This window comes from Stegastes partitus, unplaced genomic scaffold (genome assembly GCF_000690725.1).
Source record: "Stegastes partitus isolate 25-593 unplaced genomic scaffold, Stegastes_partitus-1.0.2 Scaffold19, whole genome shotgun sequence".
In the NCBI taxonomy this organism is placed as follows: Eukaryota; Metazoa; Chordata; class Actinopteri; family Pomacentridae; genus Stegastes; species Stegastes partitus.
The window spans coordinates 1024562-1046038 of NW_007577750.1; the positions used below are offsets into that span (position 1 = coordinate 1024562).

Consider the following 21477-nt stretch of genomic DNA (forward strand, 5'->3'; position numbering starts at 1 on the left):
GAGAGAGTAAGGGAGAGAGAAATATCAGTGTTGTTGTTCTCTTTTTAAAAGGATAGCAGCAGTTTGAATACCCTGCCAGAGTTCCCAGTATATTCTAGTTGTTTTGTTCTGAGAACAAACAGTATCTCATCACAGTTAATGCATGAATACATGAAGTTCTTCTGAAAGAAGTGGGTGCTGACAATGTGACAAATGGTTGTGTGTTAAGCTGTTCAGTCTATCGTGGCTCTATTTCAAGTCACTGTCACCGCTTTTACAGCTTTGTTTTTAGCCACAACTTGTACAAAAAATCCACTGTAGAATACCTGTTCATTCCCAAATAGCAGGTAGATGGAGTTCATAGATCATAGTGGAGCATTTGGCAGCCAAACAGCCAAATTGTTCCCTCAGGAATTGGTAGAGACCAAAATGAGAACTAAAAGAAAGTGAATATTGGACTCATACTCAGCAGGTGGCCAGAAACATGAATGATAGTGTTGCTTCATTATAGCTGGTTATATACCTAAGCTGCTTGCCAAATTAACTTAAAAAAGCCCTCAAATGGGCCAAATAAATCAGTCATTCCAGTTTCAAGGTAAACTCAGACTTTGTCTGATGAATATGAGCCAGAGTCTAAAGTTATAAGGAGCGTCTTTACTCTACGACTTTAAAGTTTTTAGAAACTGTGTATATGGATGCACTGTTTGTCAGTGACTCATATATTATTGGCCCATTAGATTCAATTATTGTAATTGCACTGATCATGGAATGGCTGCAGATGAGGGACACAACCTAAACCCCGGAGTATACAGTATTTCTAGTGCAGAGGCCCACGTTTACTGTTTACTCAGGTTGACAATGACATGCTTGTTACCTGTCCAATCTGACAGTACAAACAATTTATCAAACATCTGCTGAGCAGGCGGCGCATAATAAACTTCCATCCTACTCTCCTCCTCTCATTACTACCAGTGCGTCTCTTTACATCCACAGGAACCAGTTTAATGGTAAAGGCGTGCAACTTTTTTTGGACCTTTAGTAGCTTGAGATGAACATTAATTAGTCCAACAGTACAGTATGTAAAGATATTCTTTTTTGCAGCCTATACATTGCTTGACAATCGGTACATATGGTGTGGCATTAGTTTAATTTTTACATTACAAACTAATTAGACCACACACACACACACACACACACACACACATATATATATATATACCATCCAGCTTCATGAAGTACTTCAATTCGCTCTCTATGTTTTACCATTTTACACCAGAATGAGGAATTTCAAACTGATTTACCTTTTTATACCTGAATGTGAGCCAGCTCACTGGGCTTCTCTGAGAAGTCAGAAATTAATCAAGCATAGCTGTAATTTGACATCTTAATCAAGAAGTAATAATGTGCGTAACTACTTTTTCAGCTTTTTTGTAAATCAGAAAATTTGAAAATTCCTGGATAACAATAATAATTATACTTAACCACTAAAAATATCATTTCAGTTAAAGAGCATCTACATACTGGTGCAATAATTACAGAAACATTAAAAAAAGATTTTGGCAATTATCAATGCTGTTAATTTAGGGCAGCTGTGGCATAATCCTTATATTGGGTAGTGGTCTAAAAAAAATTGTTAAGCACTGTATTAAAAAAAAAAAAATTATACCAAAAATACTAAAATTGTCCAGTTCACATTTTTGCATTTGAAATATTCAAATTATTGTTTATCAGGTGGTCCACAACAGAAATGTACTGTTTATCATTATGGGCCTTAAAATTCCATTACAGTGCATCCCTCTTTGTTTACGTGTACATTATCTACATAGGTATGTGTTTTAATGTCAGTGCATCCTGTTTCTCAATTTGACCCCGTGTTCTGCTAGTAATGATCTACATCTCTGTGCTGAATGTGCACCCAGCTGAGGGTTGTGTTTATTATTAGCTTTGGTCATTATTCTATCATCAGTTCAGACCAGAGACCACTTTACTCATGATGTATTTGCTTTGCCTACAAGTGGAATCCAATAAAAGCTGTCCACGTTTTGACAGCTGAAGCTTACCACCCAGGCAGACAAAAGACATGAAACACTCTTCTACTATTTTTATTTGTCTTTCAAATAAGAATCAGGCATAGATGTGAAAACCAGAGATGCCTTATTCTGGCATGAAGTTTTCTGGCCTCTTGCGGCTCGCTGCGAACGTCGAGAGAATAGACTTCTTGATCGATGTTCTGCTACACCCTTTAGAGTTTCCATAGTTGCACTGTAATGAGCATTTCTAGCTTCTAGCTTGAAAGCACAACAAAAGCATAGAACCACATACAGCAACATGGAAATACTAATAAGCAATACAGACGAAGCATTCCAGCTTTTTTTGTGCAAAAGCCAGAAATACAAACACAAAATAAAATGGTTACTGGGGTGATTTTAAAGACAAACAATGGCTTGGATCAGATAGTGAGTTGGATTCGATTTGAAGAGGCTAAATGACGTTCTGTGTTGTTTTTTTCTTTCCAGTATCCATAAGGATGTTTGTTTGTTGTGGGTGAATTAGAGCTGGGGTAGGCAGTATTTTTATTTTTATTTTTCTGCATCGTTCGGCAAAAAAACTCAAGCGGTCTGAGAGAAAACTGGATTTCTGCACGCCCTCTTGGCTCCACTGTCAGGTCTAGCCTGTGTTGGTAGATTTTAGCCAATCACAAGTCTCTTCACATAGAGCAGGTGAAACAGTATGAAGAGCAACAAAGCTTCATGGGCAGAGGAAGATGGGATGATGTAATGGGGTAGATGGAGGAACCTCAATTGGGAGTGCCGAGCTCAAATCCTAAATGAAGCCACAAATAAATGTTGACTTTTAATCTTCCTGTCTTCAAAAGTGTAGCTGTCTGATAGGAGGGGCTTAGAACAGAGAGTGAAGGAGGAAGGTTGCATATTTGCAGATTCTGGCATTTCTTTGCTTTTTGAGATTTCTGCCTGCTGCAACTTTAAAGCTTGGCTGTCCAACTGCGTAACTCTCTGTATTTGAGCAGAAAACATATGGCACCCTACAGAATTTAACAGCTACAAGTCTATTTAATTGGAGAAATTTAGCAAAGAATCTAACTGTGCGTTAAAAAAAAAAAAAAAAAAAAGATTTGCAAATAGTCAGTTTCCAGGAGGTCCTGTTGTCTCAAAAACCTTCTGTTCTCATTGCATCAAAAAGTTACCAGCAAACCAAACATATGGCTAACTTTTCAAAATAAGTGCGTCTTTATTTCTGTAAAACCTCAGACTAATCTAAAAGCAAATTTTTAAATTGGTCTAACACTGTGTGTTAGAATGAGATGTCTTTGTGAGACTGGCCCCTGTTTCCGAGCCTTAATGATTCGTCATGCTCTGGTTCTGATCCTGGTCTGATCTCTGTATAATTATGAGAACGATCACATTATACAAAACTGCGTTCACATACAGAGAAACAGACACAGTGAAAATGTTGCTTTTTAATTTTTTTTAAATAGATTTTTTTTTTCAGGTTTTGTTTGCAGTCCTGATCTTAGAAAAGTTTATACAGAGTGTGGGAGCTTTGTGCTTCTCAGTTAATGCGTAGTTTGTCAAGGCCGACAGATGATTTAACTGAATGTCTGCTAAGTAAAGCATTTTCTAGTTTATTTATAATTACAAGAATGGACTTTTAAGCTCTTCTATGTATATGATTATTAAAAACTGACCCGCCCTGCAGATGAGGGGAAGTAGAGTGATTTGATGTGATGGGGCCGACAGAGAGCCAGTGGTTTGGTCCAGTATCTGCTTGTGTTATTTAAGGTTTTTTTCTGGCCTGGTTAAAATGTGAATTGTGGGTAAGAGAGAAGCAGAGGGTGAGGGTCAACCGGACTGACTGGATACTGAGGGAATCTGGAATCACGCCATCGTGCAAAAAAGCTCTTCTGCAAATGAGAACAGGACACTGAAACGTGAATATAGAGTAAGCTATTTCCTGTTTAACCAGTTGGGCAAGATAAATGGGAGTGGATGTGCGATGTGAACAGCGTTTGCAGCGTGTGCTTCTGCATGTTCAGATTTTGTTGTGGGGTTGTGAGTTCGGTCGAAGGTTACGATAACAACTCTGGTGTTCATTGACTACCCTAGTTAGCATTGTGATGTTATGGTTCCATATTAATGCGTTACTGATTAAATCACAGGATCAGTGGTACATTAGCAGACCTTTCTTGCCCTGCAGAGTTTTGTGTGTGTGTGTGTGTGTGTGTGTGTGTGTGTGCGCGTGTGTAGTCTGGTCAGCGTTTGAGCCTTGTGTGTCATATGAGAGACCATGTCTGTGATGATTACAATCATGCATCTGATCACGAGGGCCGTGCCCCAGTCATGCTGAGCACTTTGCCAATAACCCTTTCCTAACTGTTGAAAACAGGAGAGTAAAACATGAAAGGAGAGTATCTCTTTCCTTCTTCTTCTTGTGTCTTTAAAAGGTGGGGGATGGAGTGAGTTATGTGAGAGAGTATACGTGAGTTTGTGTGTAATATGAGGTGCTAGGTGGCTTTTAAGTGTTTGCTGGTGTCTTCTTTGCCCTCCTGTGGTTTTAAACTCACAGTGAAGCACCAGGATGCAGTCTGACTGCTTGGAAGAATGTGGGCAAACATCTTTGTTTGTTCAGCGTGGTACAACAGCATCCAGGATGTCCATACCTGCATGTAAAATCAGTCTTTTTTCTAAAATGAGGCAACATTGTGCAACAAGTAGAGAAAAACAGATCAGTATTCAATTCAATTTTATTTCTATAGCCTGAATTTACAATATACGAGGTGTGTCAGAAAAGTTTCAGGACTGGTTTTACAAAAGATATATTTCAAATTCAAACTACAAACTACGAGTTTTCCCCTTTGAAGTAATCCCCCCGGAGTCTAACGCACCTTTCCCAGCATTCTCTGCCATGCCGTCATGCACTCCTGGAAGGATTCTTCCGGGATCCTCCGCAGCTCTGTCGTCACAGCCATCTTGATGTCGTCCACGTCTTCAAAACGGGTCCCTTTGATGACCCCTTGAGCTTGGGGAAGAGGAAAAAATCCCACGGACCAAGGTGGGATGAGTAGAGAGGTTGCCAGGAACTGTCAGATACTCAGGGCATTGTGAGCAGACACGTTCTCATTGTGAAGCAGCCAGGACTTGTCCTGCCACAACACTCGCCTCTTCTCGCGCACTGAACGAAGCAAACGCCGCAGGATCTCTTTGTAGACATACTGGTTGATCATCTGAAGGGGAAAACTGCTAGTTTGGAGTTGGTGTTTGAAATATATCTTTTGTGACACCAGTCCTGGAACTTTTCTGACACATCTTGCATGTCATCTCACAGCATCACACAACATAGTAAAGTACGGACCTTACAAATTTTGAGTATCAGCATTCATACAGCTTTATTGTACTTATGTGAGGGAATGCATCTTTTTAAAAAATGCTCCGATACTATGACTTTCATTCAGTGATGTGCTTTGGGGTAACAAACATAATTTGTGTGCAGATTTGTCATTTTCAGTGCATTAAGGGTATAATATTTAACTGTTATGTTTAACTAACAGTCAATTTTTTTTGTATATTACTCATTTTGAAGTGTGTTGTGTGTAAACTCTTTTCCTCAGGTGGAACGTTTACATGCATTATTCAACTACAACTAACCACATGATCAAATTACTGGCTTTATGAATAAATTCATCATGTTGAGAATATTACCAGCCACACATCTAGATAGTTGGCATAGCAAGTTGTATTTTTCTGCAACAGCTGCTTAGTTTTATAAAAAATAGTCCTGACACACATCTGGTTTCCATGTCATATTGAATGTTTTTGTGTCTCCCTTCAGGACCTGGTTAACACTGCTGTCAGCGCCTTATTTTTCTTCTTGTCATCTATTGTGCTGACCTGCATCAACCACAACACTGGAGCTGAAATAGCAGCAGTGGTGAGCGTACATTTCCAGACATCTGCCTCCATTTGTCCTCTAGTTGCATCTTATCAAGACACATAAGAAACATGAAACATACTGATGCATTTGAGTGTCAGCTGAAACCTCGAAGGTCTTGTTTAAGGAGCTGTTCCTGCTTTTAAATTTACTGACTGGACCACTGAATTACCAGATTGTTGTTGCTCACTGGTAGCTCAAGTTACTCCGAATCCTTTAGCTACAGAAATGAACTCTTATTTCTGACCGCTAGACAGTGCCTATGTGAGTGTTTATTTTTAGCAAGAACGATTGAACTCATTTATCTTTTTGTGTCTATTCATGTACGTTTCCCAGCTGTATTCAGACATTGTTACCATGCTTCCTGTCGCACTTGTATGCAGATCTTTGGCTTCCTGGTGACAGGTGCATATGGAGTAAACACCTTCCTGGCAGTGCGGAGGTGGCGCCGTGGCAATGGGTGTCAGGGGGCGGCTCCGACCAGCGAGTACATTCGAGCACGCACAGCGTCTCGCGGAGAGATGGAAGCGCGACCGGAGCTCGCATGAGCGCTGGAAGACAATCAGACAGACTAAATGAAAGCCACACGACCAGCAGCTGACTGAGATGGACGCATACTCCTGCCTTTCAGAGCGGTATTTCATTCGAGTCTTGTGTGGAGCAGCCATCTCGGGCTCACCACATGCTTTTTGACTCCTTGTTGCAACACTTGCAGCTGCGCAGTGTGCTTGTCCATCCTAGGCACTGAATCAGTCTTCATTCCACAGCCACAGATGAGCTCTTTGGCTTCGTTTATCAGTAATCCTGGCTGCTCTTAAAGACACACAAAGACTCCGAGGTGGGTCAAAATTGAAGGTTTTGCTTTGTAAAATGTTTCAAGTTGTTTTTTAGTTGTTTTTTTTTACATATCTTTTTAAAACAAGGACGAAGGACGACTTCCTCGAAGACTGTGCATCAACTCCTGTTCTGACGTAGGTGTTGACTTTTTTGTCTTTCACTGTGAATGAAGTGAAGTAAAAGAAGGATTTGTACAGTTTTGCTCATGTCATGCCGCTGCTTGTGAGGTCTGTGGTAATAAATGTGATAGTGAGTCCAGAAACATACAAAAACCTCCAGTGCAACAGAAATACCGGGATGTTATTAGTCTGTAATACAACCTTTGGCTTCTGCCTGCAAGCAAGGCTGACATTAGATTATTTTTTCTAAACACTATCCATGCTGAAATATAAAGTTTCTCCTTTAAAAATGCCTTGGAAATTTAACCACTATTAAGATATTTGCCGTTAGCAAATATAGAGCAACAGCACAGGGTCATTCTTAACTGCAAGACCGACATTATAACAACATATGGTTGCAATATTTTTCAGTGAGTGAATGAAGATTTACTCCTTTTCAGCCCATGAATCAAATCAAAACACATTCCATGTGCTTTTTTCCAGGTTGTATGTAACCTATTTGAAGAATATTCACTCCAGCATTCCTAAAACTATTACTTTGAGACACACTGCAAGCCAGTAGTAGGTTAAAGTTGAGGTAATTGTTGGTATCTTGTTCCCTTTACACATATCCAAAGCTTCAAGTTACACAAATTTCAACACTACATCGGTGAGATTTAATTTGAAACAGGAGGTGACACGGTCGATACCATTGCCCTCAGCCTCTACACTGTATCTCAGGTATTGACACTCCTTCCATTTTTGATTCTTTAAAAAAAACAGACATTTGAAATGAACTCACAGGGTGCCTCGACCTGAACGCTGTATATTTTGATGCCTTCCTAATCAACAGACATGATCGGACTGTCACACAGAATGGAATTAACGGATGACATGTATGGTACGTTGAGCTGTATGTCACAGTTTTCAATCTGTATTTGTTTGAATTAAAATCTGTGTATATGTATCTACAGTGTATGATCACACCCTTCATGTATTATAATAGCTCTTATCATTCCACACTGCAGCTGTTGTAAAGCTCATACATACAAAGATTTCCTTTAATTTTGTTGTTTGTTTGTTTGTTTGGCCAGTGCACCTGTGTTTTAATCTTAGAAAAATAACATATTTGCTTTTTGGGATGACAGAATAAATGTCAGCTTGATTTCTGGCGTGCTACATTGTTATAATGTATTGAATCTACACTACAGTAACATCTGATACCTCTTTAGGCTTGGGTAGGTTTTCTCGGGAGCGACTCTATGATGCCATCTCCTGGTTTTGATCGAACTTGTTTTTCTCGTGAGTTCAGTAGATGGACTGTACAGCCAGATAATTGTGATAGTACACTCTCCGGCCACTTTATTAGGTACACCTTGCTAGTAGCGGGTTGGACCTCCTTTTGCCTTCAGAACTGTTTAAATACTTCGTGGCATAGATTCAGCAAGGTACTGGAAACATTCCTCAGAGATTTTGCTCCATATTGACATGATAGCAACATGCAGTTGCTGCAGATTTGTCGGCTGCACATCCATGATACGAATCTCCCGTTCCACCACATCCCAAAGGTGCTCTATTGGATTGAGATCTGGTGACTGTGGAGGCCATTGAAGTACAGTGAACTCATTGTCATGTTCAAGAAACCAGTCTGAGATTAAATGAAATGAAATGAAAAATACTGTATTTATCCCAGAATGGAAATTCAATCTTGTAAAAGCTCACTTTTTTTCCTTTTTTAAAAAAAAAAAAATCAATATAACATGTATTTGATACAACAATAATAATAATCATTCAGTCAGTCAATTGTCAGTCAGTCAGATTTGTTTTTTAAGGTGATGGCTGTTGGCAGAAATGACTTTCTGTATCTCTCTGTTCGACAGGGAAGCTGACGCAGCCTCCCACTAAACACACTCTGTTGATTCTTCACTGTGTTGTGGAGAGGGTGGGAAGAATCCTCCATCATCTTCATCATCTTGTGCAGCATTCTTTTTAAGAAGTAGAGTCTGCTCTGACCTTTCTTGTAGATGTAGTCAGTGTTGCATTTCCAGTCTAGTCTGTTGTCCAGCTGAACTCCAAGATATTTGTAATTCTCCACCACCTCCACCTCCTCTACCAGGATGTAGACAGGACTATGCTGCTTATTCTTGCTCCTCCTGAAGTCAACAATCATGTCTTTAGTCTTGCTGGTATTTAAGATGAGGTGATTGTTACCACACCATTTCACAAACTGACTGACCAGTTCCCTGTACTCAGTTTCTTGTCCATCACTGATACACCTCACAACTGTGATGGATGATTCGCGCTTTATGACATGGCGCGTTATCCTGCTGGAAGTAGCCATCAGAAGATGGGTGCACTGTGGTCATAAAGGGATGGACATGGTCAGCAACAATACTCAGGTAGGCTGTGGTGTTGACACGATGCTCAATTGGTACTAAGGGGCCCAAAGTGTGCCAAGAAAATATCCCCCACACCATTACACCACCACCACCAGCCTGAACCGTTGATACAAGGCAGGATGGATCCATGCTTTCATGTTGTTGACGCCAAATTCTGACACTACCATCCGAATGTCGCAGCAGAAATAGAGACTCATCAGACCAGGCAACGTTTTTCCAATCTTCTATTGTCCAATTTTGGTGAGCCTGTGCGAATTGTAGCCTCAGTTTCCTGTTCTTAGCTGACAGTAGTGGCACCCGGTGTGGTCTTCTGCTGCTGTAGTCCATCCGCCTCAAGGTTCGATGTGTTGTGCGTTCAGAGATGCTATTCTGCATACCTCGGTTGTAACGAGTGGTTATTTGAGTTACTGTTGCCTTTCTATCAGCTCGAACCAGTCTGGCCAGTCTCCTCTGACCTCTGGCATCAACAAGGCATTTGCGCCCATAGAACTGCCACTCACTGGATATTTTCTCTTTTTCGGACCATTCTCTGTAAACCCTAGAGATGGTTGTGTGTGAAAATCCCAGTAGATCAGCAGTTTCTGAAATACCAGCCCGTCTGGCACCAACAACCATGCCACGTTCAAAGTCACTTAAATCACCTTTCTTCCCCTTTCTGATGCTCAGTTTGAACTGCAGCAGATCGTCTTGACCATGTCTACATGCCTAAATGCATTGAGTTGCTGCCATGTGATTGGCTGAATAGAAATTTGCGTTAACAAGCAGTTGGACAGGTGTACCTAATAAAGTGGCCGGTGAGTGTATGTGTGTATGAAGGAAGGACCAGAAATCTACCTGAATGTGGGTAATATGAAAAAACAAAACAAAACTGTATGGCTTTTTTGTTGTTGTTGTTATTGTTGTTTTTAAAAACAGCCTCAAAATGCTTGATTAATCAGGCATTTCATGTTTTCAGTAACTTATGTTCACTTTCTATTTCTCTTGATTTGGTGACTGAAATAGTTGTATGAAAAGACAATCACATTTTGTATTTATGCCACTTGCATTGATGGATTTGTTTTTGACTGGTACTATTACAATGTTCACCTAAACATTTGTACAGCAACAAAATCATGCAAGTGCATTATGCTATTTGATGCTCTAAACTGACCGTAGTATTTGACAAAAGCAGCTCTTTCTGTGTACAACTTTGTGCTACAATATGTTATGAAGACTTTGTATTTATGAGACAGGAAAAGAAATGCTTTCCGCTAGTTTCCAGATTGTGATATAAACCGCAAACACGATTAGCCTGAGAATAACTGACGGTGAGATGCACCTCTGTTTTATAATAATTCTGTGTGCTTTTGTTAATAATCACCAGAAGGTCTGTCTTGTACAGCACGGAGCCGTACTTAGCTGTATTTTTGTATTTAAAACATCCTGAAAAGGCTTCACATCAGTTTATAGTGACAATTTAAATAAAGTGACATTATTGAAAATAACTTGTTTCTTGTTTTTAATGCACACAAGGGCAAAACAGTGAAAGACACATGTAACATTTTACCTACAAAAGTTCAGCAAGGGCTCTCATTTACAAAACGGCACTGAATTCATCATCATCACTGTTTGCACTGCTAAAGGGCATGATGAGATTTTGTTGCTATCCAGTGAAAACCACATATCCCTTAGTTAAACTGAGGTTTCTCCTACTTCTTAAGAATAAACAACTCACTTAAACTTCTTTCAAATTGTTGGAAAATGTCATCATCACAAACGTGTTTTTCTTTGTGAAAAACAAATATTTTGGAGATTTGTGGTTCTCAAAGGACAGCAAAGATATGTATCATCACATCCTAATTGCCATCAGTCAGAGCTCTTTCTTTTGCATTATCTGTATTTAAGTTGTATGAACATATACAGTCGTCTTCAAATTTATTCATACCCTTCCATTAAAGAAAAGGCAAAATTCACAATAGTCACTCAAATAACTAGAAACTGAAAAAAAGTAATGATAAATAAAATTTTGCTAAATTATATTTTAGTGAAATAAGATGTTGCTTTGGTATTGTGGGTGAAAAGAAAAATTAAAAAAACAACAAAAAAAAACTGTCCCGGACAAATTACAGCACTTTCCTGATGAGCAGTGGGCCAAAATCAAAATATCTGCCAACAGGTACAGAAGTCTGATTGAGAGTTACAGAAATCACTTGATTGCAGTGATTGCCTCAAAGGGTTGTTCAACTAAATATTAGTTTATGGGTCCCATCATGCTTGTTTGTTTGTTTGTTTTAATATTTCTGTTGAACCACAATTCAAAAGCAATGTCATAATTTTCATTACATTTTTATTTATTATTACTTTTGCCTATTTAACTTATTTCAGTGACAGCTGTTTTTTCCTTCTTTAATGGGAGGGTATGAATAAATTTGACAACATCTGTAGCTCTGACCTAGGATAGATTTTGGTGTTTTTCTTGTTGTTTTGTTTCAGTTTTAAAACCTAATTATGCATGAAGCCACAGATGAAACTATTGAAATTCCTTGTAGGAATTAATGGCTGCTGATCCCATTTTTCAGTCATTTGTTATTTCACACTCATGTAGTGCTGTGTGTAACACATAAACAGTCACTGTGGCTTTCTAGTGCGTCTAATTTTTCAGTAGTGGCAGTGGAGAAACAGAAGAATCAAAGATACATACAGAAATTGACAAAAAAAAAAAAAAACACACACACACAAGCACATGCTTGACACAAACAAGACTGGTTTCCAAAGCACAATGATTTACATATCTGATGTTTAGAATGTCTCGAAGTAATACTGCATTAAGTGGCTTCAATGCATCATTGTACATATGCAAACAGGTTGTAAGAAGTACATACAGCAGACAAACTGAAACATTCAAGCAGAGAGTCTCAAATTTTGGGTTAATTAAGCATGTTTGGAAAAAAAAGCATAATTTCTGTTGCCTCAATTCATGATCACACTTAAACATAAGGCATTTGGGACATATAAACAATGTCACAACCCTGAAAAGTCATGCAGTACAACATGTCACAGAAACTCAAAGGTCAAATTAAACAGAAGGTAAGAAGACATCCTCAAATTATTAAAAATACGGTCTTGTAGAGTTAAGACAAGTGGACAGAGGTTGTAACCAGCCAACCAGTCTTCTATATACTGTACATGTGTTTTTCTACAGTAATACTATAAGTTTATAAATGATGATACCCCACTTATGTCGGCCTCCTGTCACATTTTTTCTTCAACATTTTCATATAAAAAGGGTGGGAGCATTTTTGTTACAACACAACTTCATTATTAGCGCATTTGTTCTCTGAGGCGATTAATTTAGTGTTCTAGTTTGACCTGTTTTTAAACAGGGTCACAGTAAATTCCCCAAAATTCTTATTAATATTTTTTTCAGATTTATACGCATGCATGTGCCTGAAGCTTTGCCCATATTTCGTACAGAGTAACAAAATGGAACAATTTCACAGTTTAATGAAAGTACCGGGTTGATAGTGGCATTTACATTTTTCCCCCTAAATCATTATAAGAAACTGAGATATGAGTTTGGGCATGAAAAAGAACTGATTTTGCATTATGTTGTAAACTTCATGTAATGTGGATGCACTTTTAATGTAACCTTGTGGAACAAAGAAACACTTGCAGGTCTTTGCAGATGGCGGCTCAGAAGTGTCAGTTCTCCCACAATGATTTGCTCAAAACATATCTGCTGGTTCGGATCCCTGTGGTTTCAATCTGAGTCAGAGTCTGAAGAATCATCTTGAAAACAAATGTGAAAAAACACAGATTGAGTCAGAATGGGTCTTACTTCTCTGAGTTACATAAATAAGACATGTATGTTAAGTTTAATATAAGAAAATAACAAATGGACGAAGCATAGTGCACTGAAACAAAGTTGTCTTCATCTTTTAAACAGAGAGTAAATTTATGATGATATTGTAGAAAAAAATGGATGGAATCTGTTTTAACCTCTTAAGACCCGAGCTCTTGTTTGAAATGTATATTTTATTTCTCTTTGCTGTTTGATCTTATCAAATTTATAAAGAAAATAAAAAATATTTATGTATTTATTTTTACAAAAATAGAATAAATAACAATAAAATCATACATCACAAAATCATAAAAAGAAAAACAAATACAAAATTAACTACTGAGGTTATATAACCCAAAATGTGATGTCCACGCATGTGGATGACAGGTCTTAAGAGGTTAATGAAAATACAGCAGTGGAAGCTTTGATGGAACGAACTTTAAAATAGTTTAAAATAAGTCTTAAAATATGTGTCTCTGTAACTTGTGGCATCACATCAATGTAAAGCATATAATTTGTAGCACTCAAAGTGCTAAAGCATGTCATTTTCAAAACTCAAAACCAAAACAAATCTGTCCGAGGACACTTTAGACACGGTGTTGTGCACAAACAGTTAATATCAAAGCAAACATGCACAACCTATCATGCATAAAAGAGGATCATTAAATGTTTACTGATGTGTTTCTTCTGTAACTTTTGCACTTCTGTTTCTTGATAAACTGTGGGTAGGAGATGGATGAATACAATGTGCTAATTGTTGCACCAACATGCAACTGAAGTAGACAAATATTGCAAAAGACGTAGAAAGGTACATGCAGTAAATCTCATTTAAAAACACTAAAACTGGGCTATGTAGTTGTGAATAGTACATGTCTATATTAAATAATAAGGAGGCCTGTTTTTTTTTTTTACAAATTAGGAATACATTAAAATGTGAATTTACATGTTTTTATGTTGAATATATGAATGTGAAGTTATAACACAGACTATTAAAATATCACATAGTGGCAGTACATATACAGTAGTCCTATATAAATACTGAATTAACATACAAAACTATTTCTTTACATATGCCTGTGTAGATTCTCAGTCATATAGATTATGGTAGTCCTAGGAGCTTCAGTAAAAAGCAACCAGACATCTCTGAAAGGTTTTTGAAGATGTTTCACATCTCATCAAAGAGGCTTCTTGAGTTTTTCAGTTGTGAAGTTCTGAAGAAAAACTAAAGAAGACTTTTGATTGAGGTGTGAAACATGTTCAAAAACCTTAAAGAGAAGTTCAGTTACTTTTTACTGAGGCTCCCAAGGTTATTTATGAATATGTGAAAAATGTTGAATCAAAAGGATTATCCACCTATAAAAGCACAAATAGTTTATCATTTTCTATAAATGTTCTTATAATGCCATATATAAGACTTTCATTTGGGGTATTACCTTGCTGTCTTGATGGTTCGTCACTGGATTCCCCTCCCTGCTTTAGGAAACTGGCCAGCTCATTGAAAATTAGATAAAAATCTAAAGCAAAAACAATGGTGGCAATAAAGCCGAATATCTGCGAAAAGAAGGACATCTGATGTAAAAACAGTGGAAAAATACTGAAAAACAAGGTGGGGTTGTTGACCTAAGGCAAAGTGTGTCACGTGTACTTAACAATACTAAGTTACGGTGATGTTGACTGTGATAAGATATTTTACCCCAGCAGCCTTTGAGGAACCGTCCACATATTTGGACACTGCCATTATGGAGATGATGAAAAAGATAATGGAGGCACTCACACATCTCATAAAATCCTTCAAGAGAGAAGAGGCACAATCAAAAATGACATTACTATTTTCTTCTTGTTAGCATTGCCAGATGATATCATTTGAAAACTGCTCTCACCATAAGAGGCCAGAGGAAGCCTTTAAACCTCTCATTGAATTTGGTGGAGTAAGCAAACAACAAGAAGAGCGCGGCCAGGAACTCCAGCACCGGAACCGTCACAAAGGCTGCCGCCGTGGATGCCGCAAAGCACACAAATGATATGAAGGACAGAGCCTGCAAAAAAAAAAAAATCAAAAATACGGAGAGAAAAATAAGCAGCTCAATGAAAGCTGTAAACACTTAAGACCCAAGCTCTTGTTTGATATGCATTTTAAAAAAATAAAAAATATAAAGAAAATTTATTTTAAAAATATATTAAAATATTTTAAAAATAAATAACAATAATAAAACAATAATGATGATTTTTTTTTAAATAAAAAAAAAATTAAAATTTAAATTAACTACTGTGGTAATATAACCCAAAATGTGATGGCCATACATGTGGTCGCCAGGTCTTAGAGGTTAAGTCAGAAGCCTGTTGGATTTATGCAAGTATTTATCTACTTCCAAGTGAGCTTCTCGAAACCAGTGGCAAATTTACATTTGCAATCCAAATGATAAATAAAATAAAATGTATCTTCTCAGATCAATTTCACTTTGAGGTAATGCTGCCCTGCCTCGAAGGTGTCTGAGTTACAGTTTCAGGGCCACATCCTGTAAGAAGATATAGCTGGTAAAAGTCAATGTTTATTCACACAGCCTTGTACACCGTTACACTGAATCCCCCTCTGCATCTCTCACACACTTGTTCAAACAAACAGGAAGCTGCACCAATGAAAGAATCTGTTTAAACATGCTAAATCACAACGCGAGTGGGGCCTTCCCTGCCTTTGGGCTTGCTTTCGTTTGGTGTGTCCGGCTCCTCTGATGGAAAAGCTTCAGACACTCTAATCTTTAACAGCCCCTGCCATCTTGTTTTTGTCTCAGTCGGTGATCCTATGCCAGCCTGAGGGTAGGAACTCCTCTGACTGAACCCAGATTGCTGCAGCTGCTGTACTATAAAAACACTGCCACTGAGCAGCATCCTGTCAAAGATCTGTAAGATTTCCCTTCTAAGAATCTAACACTTCCAGGTAAACTGCAGCAGCTTTTCTCTGAGACTCTGGATACACCCTCTGGCGTGTTTTGTTGTGAAATTGTGGGATGCTGGGATCATCATTGTGTTGCGCTGAAAAACTAAACAGCACTGGTAAATTTTCTTAAGCAGAAACCACACATCACACCAATCAAGCAATGTTAATTAATCATTTTTGATCTTGACTGACTAAAACAACTAATAAATTATCAAGTAAATCAAAATGGCAAAAATGTAAAGTCAAATCACAGTTTCTTAAAATGCAAGAAAACATCCTCAAATGTCTTGTTTTACTAAAGAAGACCATTAAACTGTATTTACAATGAAATTCTCAGTCATCCCTGTCATTGAATCCTAAGAGCTTCATTAGAATGCAACTGGACTTCCAAAAAAGACAAGTCTTATTACTTTCTGCTGGAGCTATTAGAACTATTTACAATGATATGAAACGGTGGAAAAGATCATCAAAATGCTTGCCCATTAATTTGATCAATTATTCAACAAATTGTTTCCACATTGGAGCGGAAAGTGCGGATAAAGTACGTGACAAGTAAAGTAAACAGTTAATAAATGTAGGAGATTTTGATCTAAGTGTGTATCTATTCTTTTAAACTCAGAAAGCGCCATAAACCCAACAGGCAAGAAACCCATTACACACTGACCTAAGAATTCTAACAATCGTTGTTTTTTTCCTTTATTAACTGCATGTTTGAATTCTGACAATGTTTGAAACACTACAAAACCACTTCTTTTTTTCTTTTTTTTCTTTTTTTTACAGCACATTAAGTGCACGCCCTGCGATTTCACATTCCTTCTTAGGACTGTTGCTGGCTGAGACTAAGAATCCTAATGAAAAATACACAGTGGTCTGACACACTGTGGATAATAATGCATGCTCAGCAGGATATGAGTCTGACTAATACTCCCAAGAATGGTAAAGACATGATGCATAGTCTCTGGAAATCAAACAGCTGAGTTTAGCAAAAAAATAAATTAAAAAAATTCAACTGTGTTAAAAAGACAATACAACTATGATTCATTTAAGTGAAAATAGCTTCCCAGCTACCACGAGCAAGTTTCACTCACTCACACCAAATGCATAAAGTAATTAACATTTTCTACTGTTTCACCATTAGGTCTCATTAAAACTTAAACTATGGATTTAAAAGGCATTTTCAGTTAGATTGTTGTCGCTAAAAAAAGGTACTTCAGTGTAGTTTGTGAATTCTGTTACCACCACAAACAACCTTCTTGTCATCTCTGTTTTACATTGGACAAAAATCCTCAGAGATGTATAAACTAAAGACTGGAGATTTCCTACGTAGTTATTTTGAATAAAAATATAAACACAGCATGTGATATTTCGCACATTTTTATCCATCCCTTTAACATAGGGGATTTAGTATTTGTTGCTCCAACACACAACATCTCTAAACTGGAATGGACATCATGAAACAACCAAGTATGCACTATATTGGAGATGATAAAGAGCAGATGGAGAGTGGGGTCATAGATGACAAATCACAGATCAGCAACAAGCGACACAGTGAAGCTGTTGATGCTGCTTGTCCCGCTCTTTCTAAATGGCTGGGTGAAGTTGATGGACATTTTCGGGTGACAGGATCGCGTTGTCAGACACATCCATCCAGACCGTCATGTAGCAGATGGTCTGTCACACTACGCTGTCTCAAATGATTTCTTAAGACAATAAATGGTGGCCGGGGCTGCAAGGTGGCTCGGTGGTTAGCAGCGTCGCCTCGCAGCTAGAAGATCATTGGTTTGTGTCCCAGTTAGGATGCCGGGATCCTTGTGCGTGGAGTTTGCATGTTCTCCCTGTGCACTGTGGGTTCTCTCCAGGTTCTCTGGCTTCCTCCCACAGTCCAAAAACACGCTGAGGTTAGAGTAATTGTTTTTTTTAGAATAATTTTTTATTGATCCCCCACTGCGAAATTTACACACCACAGCAGCATTCAAAAATATAGAAAGTAATTAGTTAAAGTTAATTGGTGATTCTAAATTGTTCATAGACGTGAATGTGAGTGTGCTTGGTTGTCTGTCTCTAAGTGTAGCCCTGTGATAGACTGCCGACCTGTCCAGGGTGTTCAGTGCCTTCACCCTAAGTCAGCTGGGATAGACTCCAGCCCCCTGAAGAACTGTGTCATTTGAATAAAGCTGCATTTTAAGATGGCCTTTTTTAGTCACTTGTCAAAGGAGTGTCTGTGTATTGATCACACTATCTGATCATCATCCATTAAAGCCACACCTGACTAGAGTGTGGCCTAGCTTAATGGTTGAGAATGTGTTACCAGTGAACAGTTAGAAAAACTTTGTGCATAATTTGGCAAAATTGAACCCTTTTTGAAGCAAAACAACAGAAATGAGACTCAGAAAAGACCATTTGCATGCTGCATTTCTAGTTTTGATTACTGTAGAAGTCAGAGGCAAATGATAAAACACTTTTTAAAAAATAGTCATTTAAACTCAGATAAAATGAGTTTAAAAGAAAAAAAAATTAAAGAATCATGTTATACTGAATGGTGCTAATTCACATTCTTTTCACACACACACACACAAGTACCGAAATATCTCATCCTATGATCAGGCAGTAAACCACAACCTAAATAACAGCAACATTTATTATGCGCTGAATGACCCTGTGCATTCACACAAACTGTGCTGCTCCAGGCTACATGTTTATGGCAGCAGAATGAAGGGATGTGACTGTTTGGAAGAAGACTGCTGCTCTCACACAAGAGCAAGAAGCTAAATGTCATGTGACACAAATGAGAGTTCATGTAAGAAGACCCTTCCCTCCAGTAACTCATGATGCTGCTGACCCCTCCCTCACTTCTAACACCATCACACAGTCTTTCAGTTCCTGGTTTGCTGAAAGCCACTGTTCAAAAAGTAACTTCTGGTATATTAGTTGGACATTTGCAGTTTGAATTATTTATATAAAGGCACAACACTGACAGCCTGAGAGACACAAACAGTTAGTTTTGCTTCATCACAGCCAGTATCAATGACTCTTGACACTGGACAAACTGGAGGGAGAAGGCTTCGTGTGTCCAAAATCATTCCAAGTTTAGTTGCTGCATTGCTCCTCCCTTTACAAATGGAAACCTCTTCACGGAAGCTGAGTGACCAAAACTACAGTTAAACGGTCAGAAAAGTTATTTCCGAATGTGTATCAAAGTTACACGTTGCTACAACTAGTGCAACTGGTTTAAGAAGAAAAGAAAAAAAACAGCAAATAAAAGCATCCAAAACGCAGCGCGCGTTTGTGTTCGTGCGCACTGGGTTGAAACAATGGCACACTAGCGTTTTGCTTGACTTGATTTCTCTTGGTCATCTCTTACCACTTCAGCAATAAGCAGCATTCCCTTCCTGGAAGTGGCGAACTCTTTGCTCGGAAGAACAGAAAGCAGGACAGTCTGGCGCGCCCGATTCGAGTTGGGAGCCTCGATGTCCCCCATTGTTGGAGAAATAAAATAAAAAGTAGTACGTCTCCTCAAAGTTGCGATGGTTTAAACTACTCGTAACGTAGCGGTTTTGAGGCAAGAAAAAAAAAAGAAGATGTGGAGGCGTGAGGCTTCTCGGAGGTGGAAACGGAAACAATGACAGCGCGGAAACGCAGCGCCAGCTCCCAAAAGCGCAACATCTGCTTTCTCCAGATGTGAAATGCGATGCCCCCAGCTGCACAGTCCTGCAGCACTCAGTGGAAATATCCAACTCATGTCACAAGGCAACCTTTATTGAAATGTGGTTTTACAATGAGATTTATCAAAACTGGGAAAAAAAACAAAAAAACATCCAACAAACAAACAAACAAACAATATATATATATATATATAAAATCCACCAGTATGTGGCAGCATCAAGTAACTTTTAATTTAAAGACAGTTTCCAACACAGTACAGCCTTCAGATTACCGACATGTAATAAAGTCATCAGTGTTGGGGGAGTTTAGTTTGTTAATTCTCCCATACTGCATTCTTTAATTTACTGTAATTAATTTATCCCTTGGCTTGAGTCTGGATTTCAGTTCTTGGCTTGTTGAATGTGATGATCCTTACAAGCGTGAAGCTGTCCACACACAGCAGTCCACCTAATATCAGACACACGATCTGCAAACAGAGAGCAAATCTCAGAATAAATACATTAAATGTCACATCCATGTGTCTGCTCATGTACTACTATGGGGACCTGACAAAAAGAACATTTCTAATTGGAAATTATTCCTCAGTTGCAGGGTGGGGGTAAGAGAGAGAGGCCATACTGTTGGGCAACAACACATGTATACAGATAAAAACAATGTCTGGATATTTGAATGTACACGTATATGAGAGAAGCAAAAGAATAAATAAATCCATATATTAAAGTTGGTCCACACTATAGATTTCAATTTTAGATTAAAGAAGTCCTTCTCACCGCTCCAGCCAGCTTGCCTGCAACACTGTACGTAGACAAAGCCATCAGGCTCAAGACAATAAAGTAGACTGCTGCAAAGACCGAATTGAAAACATCCTGAGGAAGAAAAAAACAGAAGAACAAGAACTTAAAGCTACAACATGTGGCGACATTTTCTTCTTACAATGCCTTTACAAACTTGGAGGATATTATAATGTTGTGGCGTTATTGGCATGAATATCAAGTTAACAACACTGCCAAAGCATCCAGAATGGTGTAATATTTAAAAAAGATGAAGTAAGAGAATTATAAAGGAAAAAAATACATTAAGTGGAATAAAGGAAATCAATAAGGCGATAAAAGGAACAAAAATAAATAGGCAAAACAGAAGAAAAAACAGTTAAAAAAAATGTGTGTGCTATCTGTATAATAGGCTATGTTAAGATTATTGTCATATTTAGAGATGTTTTATTTATACGTCCCTCATCTTGTGATGCACAGCCACATACTGTGCAGTTTTAAGCTGTTTGACAATAGAAGCTGTTGCTTGTCACTGTCAACAACTTCGGTGACGTTTAAGATTGGTGAAGATTAAGACCTCACCTGCCATGCAGTGACCACAGACTCTTTTGTCTGTTGGCAGCCACAGTTTCTTGAGTCATCCTTTCTCTGCTGCTCGACTGTAGTCACTGAGTCTGTATTTGCTCAGGATCTGTCTCTGCTTTGCATCTCTGACAGTAAAGAGATATTCTGCCAATGTATTTCCATGGTTTGGAGCCAGATTGCAAAGAAGTATGCTTTGAGTTTTGGTTTTATTCTTCCAGTGTTCCACATGAGTCTCTTTTGTTAATGTAATCCTTTGGCTGACTGTGATTAGTGATAGGAGAGCAGTGCTGGTCAGTGATTCTTCACTGAGACTTCACAAACTTTTACAGACTCCTGGGTTTGTGTTGCTTGAGTCCTGGGGAGCTCAATTTGAAACGTAACCGAGACCTAGCTGTTCTTTTTTTAAAAATACATACATACATACATACATACATACATACATACA

General features: G+C 38.3%; 3 protein-coding genes across 3 annotated transcripts in view; 1 reads left to right on the forward strand and 2 right to left on the reverse strand.

Annotated features, from left to right (window-relative positions):
• The window catches only part of cmtm4 (CKLF-like MARVEL transmembrane domain containing 4), a 20599-nt gene extending 12560 nt beyond the window's left edge, over positions 1–8039 (forward strand). Inside the window, exons 3-4 of the mRNA XM_008292826.1 lie at positions 5827–5925; positions 6309–8039. Coding sequence (XP_008291048.1) covers positions 5827–5925; positions 6309–6473 — 264 coding nt within the window. The 3' untranslated portion in view covers positions 6474–8039. The remainder of the gene's footprint in view (positions 1–5826; positions 5926–6308) is intronic.
• A 3833-nt stretch (positions 8040–11872) lies between these two features.
• On the reverse strand, positions 11873–19580 carry LOC103365406 (CKLF-like MARVEL transmembrane domain containing 3). The gene is made up of 5 exons (XM_008292836.1): positions 19376–19580; positions 14960–15115; positions 14773–14868; positions 14513–14630; positions 11873–13027 (listed from the first exon to the last, which is right to left on the reverse strand). The coding sequence occupies exons 1-5, from the start codon at positions 19490–19492 to the stop codon at positions 12999–13001; spliced, it is 516 nt and encodes a 171-aa protein (XP_008291058.1). The 5' UTR covers positions 19493–19580; the 3' UTR covers positions 11873–12998.
• Positions 19581–19896: 316 nt separating this feature from the next.
• The window catches only part of cklf (chemokine like factor), a 3093-nt gene continuing 1512 nt past the window's right edge, over positions 19897–21477 (reverse strand). Inside the window, 2 exon segments of the mRNA XM_008292860.1 lie at positions 19897–20143; positions 20448–20543. Coding sequence (XP_008291082.1) covers positions 20033–20143; positions 20448–20543 — 207 coding nt within the window. The 3' untranslated portion in view covers positions 19897–20032.